This window comes from Phoca vitulina, unplaced genomic scaffold, assembly GCF_004348235.1.
Source record: "Phoca vitulina isolate PV1807 unplaced genomic scaffold, GSC_HSeal_1.0 scaffold3, whole genome shotgun sequence".
Classification (NCBI taxonomy): Eukaryota; Metazoa; Chordata; class Mammalia; order Carnivora; family Phocidae; genus Phoca; species Phoca vitulina.
In genome coordinates, this window is record NW_022589706.1 from 14,147,099 (window position 1) to 14,159,528 (window position 12,430).

The 12,430-nt window shown below is 41.9% G+C and overlaps 1 protein-coding gene across 7 annotated transcripts in view; it reads right to left on the bottom strand.

Moving 5' to 3' along the window:
- Positions 1 to 12,430, bottom strand: part of PPARGC1A (PPARG coactivator 1 alpha) — a 643,892-nt gene that overhangs the window by 16,641 nt on the left and 614,821 nt on the right. For all 7 annotated transcript variants that reach the window (XM_032400099.1, XM_032400105.1, XM_032400101.1 and 4 more), the window contains 3 exons: positions 5,172 to 6,087; positions 4,527 to 4,631; positions 4,255 to 4,375 (listed from right to left, as the gene is read on the bottom strand). In XM_032400099.1, the coding sequence (XP_032255990.1) occupies positions 4,255 to 4,375; positions 4,527 to 4,631; positions 5,172 to 6,087 (1,142 nt within the window). The remainder of the gene's footprint in view (positions 1 to 4,254; positions 4,376 to 4,526; positions 4,632 to 5,171; positions 6,088 to 12,430) is intronic.

Sequence of the window (12,430 nt, forward strand, 5' to 3'; positions counted from 1 at the left end):
CGCCTGGGTGGCTCAGTTGTTAAGCATCTGCCTTCAGCTCAGGTCATGATCCCAGGGTCCTGGGATCGAGCCCCGCATTGGGCTCCCTGCTCGGCAGGAAGCCTGCTTCTCCCTCTCCCACTCCCCCTGCTTGTGTTCCCTCTCTTGCTGTGTCTCTCTCTGTCAAATAAATAAAATCTTTAAAAAAAAAAAGAAAAAAAAAAAAAAAGAAATGAGAGCAGCAACAGTTTAGACATAAAGTACCAAACCCTGGCTTGCAGAGTTCCGATTAACCTGAATGACTGCAAGCCTAGGAGGCTGAGGAAGGCAGAGGGTGAAGTGGTTCTTGAGAAAGGGTTTCGGTGGAAAATGGAGGAAAGGAGCAACCAAAACAATGGCAATGGTCAACCACAATGTAAGATTCTGTGTCAGTAGCTACTAATTATTAGTCTTCTCTTAATTCTCCGATTTGCTGCACTCAGGCTGGTCTGGATAAAGATTTCTAGATGCATAAGCAATGAAAAGTATATAGACCTCCTAAGCCATCTTCTTATGGAACTCAAAATGAAAGCAATATAGACCACAAGGCAAAGGTGGCAAAGACTACTGTAATTTTGTAAAATATCAATTATTAGATGATTTTAATATTGTTTTTCATTTCCTTTTTGAGCCTCTACTTTGTTAGTCCTCTCATTATATGACGGATCTGAATTAATAGATAACCAGCACCGTACCCTAGATATTCTGAACATAATTTGGTACTTGTTCAGTACTTTAAGGGTGTCTCAAAAATATGAATGGGAATCACCTACCCAACCAGCTTGGGTGGACCATCCTATTTCCTTTAGCTGTTTCGTGAATGACATTGCAAGCTAATCCAGTCAAATGAGTCAAAACCCATTGCATGTATCTCTGTGCCCAACTCCATAAAAATACATTTTGCAAATGCACCGTGGCAGAAGAAAGCAGATCATCTTGAGGAGGAAATCGATCAGAAAATCTTCCCGTGGGTAAACTCATTAGTGATTCCACTATGCTTTCAAGATAGACTTCAAAATCTTTATCATGACTTGTAGGACACTTTAGGGATCTGGCTTCCATACGGCCATGGAAGCCAGATCCCTAAGACTCATTTCCTGTTGCTCATTCCCTTCCAGATTCATTCCCTTCTAGACTCACTTCCTGTTGCTTCTGTGCCCCACTATTCTGGTTAAATGACTAGCAGTTTCCCAATATACCTTGCTCTGGTCCAGGGACTTAGTGTGAGCTCTAGCTTCTGCCTAGAATAGCAATGCCCAGTAAAAATATAATGCAGCATATACAATTTTAAATTTTCTAGGAGGCACATTTAAAAAGTAAAAAGAAACAGAAAACTTAATAATGTATTTTCTTTAGCTCAGTACATCCAAAATATTATCGTTTCAACTGGTCATTGATATAAAAAGTATTAATGAGGCATTTTACACTTTTCTTTTGAACTAAGTCTGCAAAATCCAATCACATTTATTAGTGCATCTTAATTCAGAACTAGCTGCATTTGCTGTGTGCCCAGCGGCTACCATATTGCACAGCACAGCTGTAGAAAACCTTTGCCCTCCTTCTCTTTCGATTTCAGATCAATTTCACCCTCTCTACGGATGCCCTCCATCACTCTCAGATCTAGGTGTCCCCCCATTTGCCACCAGAGTACCTGAGATTACCTTCTGCAATAGCACTTAACATACCCTATGGCTTGTTTGCATATCTTTATCTGCCAGTAGACTTGAAGCTCTCTGGATGCCTGAACCAGGTCTTACCTAATTTTACATCCCAAGCACCTAGCAAATGTTTGTCACATAAAGGCTCATGAGTTTTCACTTATGTTAAGCAGAAATAGCATATAATTGTCCAAGAGAGGATTAGTTTAAGAGGAAGTCCTAAATCTTTATATTAAGCTCTTATTAACTATAGTTCACTGTGTTGGTAAAGTAAATAATCTCTATGTCCTAGTTTTGGGGGTGCTGCTGCTGCTGCTGCTGTTGTTGTTGTTTTAATCTCTTTTTCCAAAACAAAACCAAAAAAAAAAAATCAAAGCAGAAATTCTGACAAATGCTTAATTTATAATGACTTAATGTAAGCCAGCCTGACAATTGTACTGTATAAGCCCTCTTTCACAGAGAACTGATAAAGACTGGCTTACTCAAAGAATTAACCAAAGAACTGGTCAACATTTGTGACACAAAGGAAAGGCAGGAGGTATCTGCTTTTAGTCTGGGGCTAGTGACCTCAAGGTTGCTTTTGATGTGGGCATCAACTATGGAATGTTGACCAATCACACTATTTGATGTTTTAGAAAGAGTCAACTAATGAAAAGACCCCTCCCTCCCTCTATGTGCTTTCGTTAAGTGTCTGGCACTAAATTACCTTTGGAAGAAAGAAAAGAAGCACATGCCAATAGCTACATTTATCCACACCTTTGGGTATAGTGGTGTATTTTGCCCAAATGAGCAAATACACGATGAAACTATTAATCACTCTCTTCAATGTGCTACTTTTGGGAAGAAACATGAAGGATTTTATAAAATGTGAATGTGCAAACACTGAAATAACTATTTTCCTACATGCTTGCTCAACACGATTCTCTTTTGTAAAGATTAACTGTAATGTGCCATATTAAAAGGCTTTGTAAACTATATGGCATTATATAAATGTGAGTTATTATAATTATTGAACAGGCTATTAATTAAATAGAGCAAAATTAGAAAAATTGAATTTTTAATTTTCATTAGTCTTCTTAAGTGTTAACTAATGACACTCTGGCAGCTCTTAATATCACAGCTCATTTGAAAGTTGAGAAAAATGAGGAAAAGTGTTGTAATTTGCACAAGACTTTTGATTCAGTCTTAGGTAGATTCAACTTTAAAGGACAGCAGACACCCTTGACTTTTAGCCTAAGTATTCAATTACTTCTCCTTTCTTTTTCCTCGAGTACCTGTGATGAGCAAGCCTCTCAGTTCACTTTTTCCCTCTAGTTGATAACTGTTGGCCACTGCTTGATTTTGACTCCATCGGTCAGTTCTCTTATGTAAGTTTTTGAAGATTTTGTGGATGGTAGTAGGTTTTCTTAGAGGCACTATATAAATCTACCCTTTGCAGTTAAAAGTCATTTCCCTAAATGTTGGTTACTTTCTATGCAAGGTAGGTGAAAAGCTGATCTAGTTGAAATGAAATTCTTAGGAGCTAGCACACATAGGCAGCTGAAGTGAACAAAAGCGGTGCCACTTCTGATTGATTACTCAGGGCTCCCTGAAGCACTGAGTTGGGAGAGACCCAAAGCTTCCCTGAGGGCTCCGTGGGAAGAGTTCCACAATTGATTAGGAATGTCTGCCATGAGCAAGACTGACAAGTGGAGCGATGGGTTTCTGCCATTGGAGTTCTAGGTTGATAAGTAATAGGAGGGAGGTGGGGTAAAGTCTACCTGTTTGTGAGCAGGTGCTGAGAAACTACTGACCCACAGAGAACAAACAAGTTCAACATAATCTGGATCTTTAGACCGAAGAACCAGTAATGTCTCTATGTCAAGGAAACGTGGTACCCTCCAATAAGTAGTCCCGAAATATGGAAGGGGTTATTGCAAAGCAGTTCATGAGAAATGTGGATGTGTCAACTACCCAGTGAGACGCTGACCCAGCACGAGTCCGAAATGATGACTCTTTAGCCCCTCTTCCTTTCCTGCCTCCTTCAAATCTAACTTGAGCCCAGTCCCTTCATGGACAATCCAATTCTAACGTCTGCCCAAAAGACAAAAACCGAAACCAAACACCGATACCTCCTTATCTCCCACTCCAACAAAAAACCTCATCGTCTGACCCGATGGAACTAGTGTTTGACCAAAAAAAAAATCCCTGCTCCCTCCGTTTTGGAAAACAAAAGTGGAAAACAGCAAATGAGCTTCCAGATGAATGAGATTTATGAAGTATGAATAAAAACATACAGTCATTTAACATTTTGTTTCCCCATAATCTGTGCCAAGAGGTATTGGGGACCCCTGGTGTTTTCAAGTCAATAGGGTATGGAATATTGCATATTCTACAAAGCCTTAGCTTTAGTTTATTTTCTAATCTAGAAGAAAGACAGAAGAAAAAGAAAGAAAGAAAGAAAGAAAGAAAGAGAAAGAAAGAAAGAAAGAGAGAGGGAGGGAGGGAAGGGAAGAAGAAAGAAAGAAAGAAAGAAAGAAAGAAAGAAACAAACAAACAAACCCTCCTTTAAAGCAAAAGTGAGCTCCAAGCTGCTTACAATTGCCTTCTGCCTCTGCCTCTCCCTTTGTTTGGCCCTCTCAGACTCCCGCTTCTCATACTCTTTGCGGTATTCTTCCCTCTTCAGCCTTTCATGCTGATATTCCTCGTAGGTGTCATACCTGAGAAACATAACTTCAGCGTTAAGTCAACCGCCTCCGTTTAGGCAAGCACAATGAATCACGAACTGGGGAGGGGGCGGGGTGTGAGCTAACTCGTCATCTAGAGGAGAGGGGAGAGGAGGAGCGCGAGGAAAACCACCCGCCTCCTTACCTGGGCCGACGGTTGTAGGGCGACCTGGAACGTGATCTCGCGCACAGAGGAGAATTTCGGTGCGCGCGGTGTCTGCAGTGGCTCGACTCGTAGTAGTAGCAAGATCTGCGAGCGAGAGGAAAAACAAAAAGGGCATTTGCAACTGCCACTTAACCCCGCTTTATCGGCCCAACTGAGCATGCCTTGGAAACACCGTGGGACGTAAAGTGGCTTTTTTTCTTCCTAGCTACTGGTGAGATTTCCCGGTGACAGTTTGTGATCACCTAGTCAGCTTAGAGGTCTGGGAGTGATGTGTTCTCTCCCAGCCTCTCTCATTGATGTTAACGCCGAGCGCCAGTCTGGTACACTGTCAGCTTTATCTTGCACGGATCTCAACTATCCTGGCACAGGGCAGCTCTCCAGGTAATGGAAAAAGTTAGATGAGCAAGTTTCTTACAAATTGCTCTCTGTGATCCGACTGGCTCAAGGCACTTGTGCTCAAGGCTGACAGATTTAAGAGAAGATGAGGAGGCCTGTCGGTGTAACAACCTGGCTAGTTCCAGAGGTGCTGGGAACGGCCTGGTGAGAGGGGCTGGGGCTGTCTGTGGCTTTTGAAGGCTTGCTTTTTTGGACCTTACGCTTCGGGTGGGCGTTGACAAGGTTTACCTTGAAGACGATCTGCTGCCTGGGGACCTTGATCTTGACCTGGAATATGGTGATCGGGAGCACGACCTGTGTCGAGAAAAGGACCTTGAACGAGAGCGCATCCTTTGGGGTCTTTGAGCAAATAAGGATTTGGGTGGTGACACGGAATCTCTACATGGAGAGTTAAAAGAAGAGCAAGAAGGCGACACATCGAACAATGAATAGGATTGCGTGCCATCCCAAGGGTAGTTCAGTTTATCACTTTCATCTTCGCTGTCATCAAATAGGCCATCCATGGCTAGTCCTGAATTTATAAACATAGGTAGTTTGGAGAATTGTTCATTACTGAAATCACTGTCCCTCAGTTCACTGGTCTTGTCTGCTTCGTCGTCAAAAACAGCTTGACTGGGATGACCGAAGTGCTTGTTCAGCTCAGCTCGGATTTCCTGGTCTTGGAGCTGTTTCCTGGTGCTGCAAGGAGAGACCTGCTTGCCCGCCTCCGAAGTCTCTCTCAGGTAGCACTGGTCTGAATCTGTGGAAGAACAAATCTGCCCCTGCCAGTCGGAGGAGGCATCTTTATATTCTAGTGGTCTAGAGTCTTGGAGCTCCTGTGATATATTAATGAGTATTTCCGTTTTGGAATTAATCGACTGACAATAGTCATGGTCACCAAACAGCCGTAGACTGGGCCGCTTGGTCTTCCTTTCCTCGTGGCCACTGGTGAGCACGGAGGTCTTGCTGAGCTGTGCGTACAACTCAGACTGCTCGGGCCCTTTCTTGGCGGAGTTACTGCCTGGGGCGCCAGAAGGCTCACTGCTCCGGGGCTTCTTCGAAGGCGGAGGTAACACAGTCTTGCAAGAGGACTTCAGCTTTGGAGAAGTCCTGAAAGGATTATCTTGGTTGGCTTTATGAGGAGGAGTTGTGGGTGGAGTTAGGCCTGAAGGTCAAAAAGGGAAAAAACAAACAAACAAACAAACAACAACAACACGGAGGGGGTGGGGGTAGGGGAGAGACGGAGATAATGCTGTTAAATGCCAGGATATGGTTCCCTAACTTTTCCAGGATTTCAGACAAGGGTGAGAAAGAAGGAAACGAAATTCATGACAAGACCTGAAAAAGCGCCTTTTGCCCCCTCTGCCTCTGTCCCCAAGGAAAGATGGATCTCACTACCTCCGGGCAGCAGGGAAATCCGTGATGCTTTGGCTTTATACGCCCATGCTAACAGATCTCGCTTCCCAGAAAACGTTCACGCCTCCTACCGGCCTCCGTGGCACCAGGCATTACCAAAGCTCACATTTCCAAGGGCATCGTCTGTCTGCTTTACGGAGAATTAACAGCATGGCCCAGGGGAATCACAGAGTAGCTTTGGTAGCATTTGTCTGCAAAGAAGGCTGCAGAGCATACGAGTGGCTCAGAAATTGTTCTCCAATCAAGGATATCTACCCTTGGAGCCCAAGAACTAGGCAACTTAAAAAAAAAAAAAAAAGGACAAAGAAAAAGAAAAAAAAAAAAAGATGGGATGATAGCAAATGTGGGGCAGGGTCAGAGTGACAGAGACAACTTCAAAGTTAAGGTCAGAAAAACACAACAGACCAAGGCAGGGAACGAGACAACTCTGCAAGTTGATGGCAGTGATTGTCTCCACAGTTCATTAACTTGGTAAACCATGGCTAATGTAGGTATAATACTTTCTTGTAAGCATAACTAATACATTCTGTCTAAAATATGGTTCTGCAACAGAAACCTAAATGAACAGGAACACTAAATATTGCAGTACCAGTGGACCATTTTATTTAGAGCACAACATCGGGGCGGGGGATGAGGCTGAGGGATTGCAACAGATCCACACGTCAGCAACCAACTCATTAAAAACGTGGGAAAAAAAGGGAGACGAGAGAAACCCCGTCAGTGGGTGCCTTTCGTCCTTTTCTAGGGAAGAGCAGAAAAATTCCATCAGATGCCGTCATGGGAGAGTCTGTGAATTACAGTTTGCCTCCTCTATGTTTTACCCCGGAGAAAGTTCTACGCATCTCTTTACACCGAGGGAGGATAATTGGGAAGTGGCTCCAGAGTCCAAGGAACTTTGAAGAAGGGCGGGCTGGAGTTCAAATGACTTTATGCTTACAAGGGAATATTTGAGTTTACAACACACTTTCTATTTAGGAGGATGGGTGAAGTCTATTCAGCAGAAAAGAACTTCAAGTCTGCTAACAAGCCTGGGGTTACACTTAAGGCAACTGCACATTTCGAGGAAATGGCAGAGAAATCTAACCTTGCTGGAGTAAGGAAAAAAAAAGTATATATATATATGTATGTATGTATGTATGTATATACACACACACATAACCAAGTAGGTCACAGAAAGCCACTTGAAATTTTGGTATGAACAGGAAGATACTGCCTCTTTCTCTCACTTTACAATAAAGAGATGAGAGAAATTAATATTAATATTTCCTCTATAATAAAATAATTTACAACTAATATTTGGCAATTTTTATTATGCATAGCTAATGCTCCTTAAATGAGGAGAGAAAAGCTACAAAAATGCAAGGTAATTTGACTCTGGAAATCCATCCCAGAAAAGTTCAGAAAGACAGGGAAATATAAACACAAAGTGAAGGGACACATCAGGGTCCCAGCAAAGCTCCCTCGATTAGCAGTCAGGCACTCTTCGCTGGAAGAGAACCGGGAGGTGACATATTATTGAAGGAAACATCTGTGCCACTGAGGCAGGCTCTCCTTTTGTCCCCTCTTTCGTGGTCAAGTATGTCTTTTCTTCCATTAAGAAATTCCTATATAATCAATCTTTCTCCTTTCTCTCTTTTTTCCCTCGTCTCCTTTACCGTTTGCACTGCCCCGTCATAAGACTGATTTCTACCGCATGCTACCTTCAATTGCCATTACAACAAATTTAAAGATACTAATAATCCCACCCCCAAAGAAATGACAGATTCTTAGATATTTCTCATAGGAGGTTAAGATGCTCAAAGAAATGATGAATAATCTCTCTTTGCAGAGCAAATAACAGTCAAATATTCCAAATGACATAGCCCTTGATTGGGGGAAAAGGACATTCGACATCCTAAAATCCAATTCCATAAATCTTTTCATGGTTCCCAAACTAGAGTAGTTTTTACTTTCCTAATAATTTACTGCCAGGATCATTCGTTTGATACTTATCGGATAATGCTATATATTCTTGCTCATCTCTTTTTGAAGGTATGTTTTATCTTGTCTCTCCAAATAGATTATATGCTCTTAGTGGAAATGTTGCCTGGGCTTATTTTTGCAAAAATTCTTACTCATTTATTTTTTTTTTCCCCCTAGGGACGCCTGGGTGGCTCAGTCAGTTAAGCATCTGCCTTCGGCTCAGGTCATGATCCCGGGGGTCCCGGGATCGAGCCCCACATCGGGCTCCCTGCTCAGCAGGGAGCCTGCTTCTTCCTCTCCCTCTCCTGCTCCCCCTGCTTGTGAGCGTGCTCTCTCTCTCTTTGTCAAATAAATAAATAAAATCTTTTAAAAAAATTTTTTTTCTAGATTCTCCTTACATTTCAGTGACCCAAGAATAACTTGGGAAGCTGGTCAAACATTTTTAATGAGGTGGCTCGTGGACCACATATGGAGAGCATCTGTCCTGCCATGTTCGTGCCGCACATTGCCTTGTTCTCAGTTACGTGTATTTTGACTGACATTCTAGACGTATAAAAAGAAACCCTAAACTTCAGAAACTCCAAATTAGGCCACTATTAAAGAGAGACTAGTTCTAAAAATAGCTCAGCTATCTAGGGATTTTAAATATAGAAATTCTTTTTAGTCTTGAACATCTGAAACCCTTGTCCTAGTACCTAAGCTCATTATCGCTTAAATAACTGATTCTCAAGTTGCTATTGGGAGTGGCGACACCCTGATTGTCGTGGGGTTTTTTTTGGTTTTTTTTTTTTTTTTTTTAGTTAAAAGCCCAGCCTTTTACCTTCTTCACATCTTAGGCAGCCTGTAGCAATGGGAACAGACATTTCACTGAACACCTATTATGTGCTGGATCATACACCAGATGCGGATACATCAGGGACTTCGTGGTCCCTTTTAATAAATGGGCAAATCTTCAAAACTTGAAGTTAAGTACATGTTCTTGTGCATGTGCTTAAAATTTACAGAAACACTGAGATAACCAAATATACCCTATGAGTGAAAATAGCAGGGCTGTAAATTTCTGTTGACACACTTTGTTAAAAAAAATAATAATACTTGCCTAATGGATTGAAGTTATTTCAAGATTAGTGAGTACGTGGGTAAGGGAAAAACAATTCAGATAATTCCCTAAACTTTTTGCTGTTTACTGAAATGTCTTTATTCAGAGAATACCTCCAAGCAAGACCAAGAAATCTCAGGGATGGAACTACCAGCACCTAGTTGAAAATCTATTTCCAGATAGAGTGGAGACCCAAAGCAAAACAAAGAAAGCAAAAGCAAAACAAAAGTGTAAGAAGAACTTGTTCTTTTTTTTTTTTTTTTAACGTAGTGTCAAACTTTTAAGAGCCACTGATGGGACGGGGACCCCTTGCTGCACCTGAGCTAATTGGATCTCTCCCATGTCCCCCAGCCAGAACTCAGTCCCCGGCGTTCGGAGGACAGTCAATACTCAATTCCTTAATGCCGCTACCTTTGCTCATCTTCCCTCTAATGGCCAGACTCTCAATTTCACCCCACAAGCTTAAATCAACAGTGCTAATGCCTCCCATAACCTCCGGATTATTTCCTGCGTGTTGATTTTCTGGGGAATGTGTACATTTTGGTGTTGACAGTACAAGGTATATTCCATGCTCTCTCTTGAACTTAGCAGGTTTTGACAGATTTATGTGAGGACAGATGGCCATTACAGGCTGAAGGCTGACAAGAGGCAGTTCAGAGCATTGTTAACACACTTGCACAAACTCTCAGCAGTGCAGCACTGTGCAGAATGTAATTCAGACTATAGCTTTTTTATTACTGCCTATTTTCTTTTGTCAAAAGAGCCTGCTGTGCAGAGCAAAAAATGGCTGCTATTACCCGGAATGTAATGGGTGTCAGACAAATCACGTAACACAAACAATCAAGAGTATGTAGGTCATATTTCAACAGAGCACAACCTTAGCAATATTTATGATTACTGCATTGAAATGTGTTCTATAATAAACAAGTACCTCTGCATCACTCACACTTACGCACTTATGCACAGCAAATCGGGGAGAAGTGCTACACACTCCACAGTCATCTTTTTAAACAGCCCTTTTATTTAAAAAAAAAAAAAAGTCAGAGACAAGTTTGGTTTGGTTTGGTTTTTCATGATGTGCCATAAAACGATTTTCTTTGAGGAGCTCTCTTTTGGGTTTGTTTGTTTAATTGAATGACTCTGATAAATCAATGATGACTCCTCTGGTGTGTGTGTGTGTGTGTGTGTGTGCACGTGTGTGTGTTCCACAAGCCACCCAATGACTTCAGCAGGGTTTGTTTGTTTGTTTTTTAATAGTTTATAACATTTTACAGAATCTACTCCTCTATCTGTGACTCGTTTCAGAGTTTCTTTGACAGTGGGATTTTTCTTAGGTCACAGGTCAACTGAAATATTTCTTAAGGAGAAACAATGAGAAGATGAGTTTCTAATTTGCTTAAAAACTTACCCAAAAAGAAGGACTGGGCAGAGAGGCCTGTGGCTTATCCCACTCCTAGATTTTATGCCTCAAGAACTTGGAGTGGGTGTCAAGAGATCACAGGACGGGCTGATACTAAGTATGAACTGTTCCTGCTCTGCTAGTGAGAATATTTTGTTATAAAAGCTCCTCTCGGGCCCTCCTCGGGCCTTCAACTTCCCCAGGACTCCCTGGAGGTCCGGAGGAGCCAGCCGCTGAAGTGTTAATGCTCCCAGGGAGGAACCTCTCCCACCCTGCTCAGTACTCTGGAGACCATCACCCCAGGCTGCCCTGACTGCACGTGCCTCTGCCTTTACTCCTTTTTCAGTATGTCCTTTATCACCCCCGATTCCTGGGAAAAAAACTGGCCTCACAGAAAAGCTTCAGAGCATTCTTATGACATGTGCTTAATTCCCCAACTCTTGTTCATGGAAGATACTAATTGGTGCCCATGCACTTTCCCACATTACTGGGGCAGGAGTGGGGATCAGGGTTGGGGGGTGAGGGGAAACCTGTCTCTCCAGGCAGCCATCACCCACCCCCCCCCCCCCAAGCTGATATGGGAGAGGAAAGTGCTTTGTTATCCTTGGCTTACGAGAAATTTGGATAGTATTATTTCCCAAAAAGGTAACTCAGAAACAAAGGAATGATCTTTCCAGATGTTGGGTCGAGAAGAATGAGATCAAAAAAAGAAAATGAAGGATATAGTTGAAATATGGAAGAAATCCCTGACAGTAAGAGTTGCCAAACAGTGGAATGGGCTGTAAAGAGAATTTGTGGGGTCTCCCTTTCTTGGGTTCCTCGGGCTCAGGAATGGCTTATATGACCTGTCAAATTCACTTTCCAGTTCTCTCATGCTAGGGTTTTCCTTTTAAAATTACCAACTACTGCTCATATTTTGCTTTGGTTTATTTCCCCCAAGATAAGTCACATACAAAAGACATATATACCAAAAGGGCACAGTAAACGTATGCTGTCTGTCAATATTCTGTCCAGCAAAATGAATTTTTAAATGGGAAGTCCAAAAAGGATAATAATATAAAAGTCCACACAAAAGAAATTACAAAATGATTGGTTAATGAGTGGGTTCTTAAGCACAAGTCCACCAAAGTACAGTGTGAATGATTGCCAATTTAAACCAAGGCAAAACAAAGCGAAAAATAAACGGCACCCAATCACCCATCTTCTATCATCAAAACCATGAGGAAAATACAATACCAATGGAAGACAACATCTGCCCCATCAATATCTTCTCCCCTTTCCATCGCTAAGACCTTGTGTGTTAGGGTGATGAAACTGCTGATTATTTGGTTCTTCTTGTTTCTCTAATGAGTTATAAAATAGTTATATTGCTTTTTATTACTTTTACAGTAATAACTTTGAAAACAATCTACATGTACACATACATATACACATACGTGAAATTTTGGGGTCAGCCACTTTGGTCCCTAACCAAATTTCTTTGTGTCTGCTGGCTAAAACCATCATCTAGTTGAGCTGACATTGCTTTGCCATTTCCATTTCAGAAAAAAAAGTCTAGCACTCTGAAAATCTCCATATGCAATAGATTTAAATGCCTTCTGCCAAAAGAGCATTCTCTCCTCTCATCTTGCT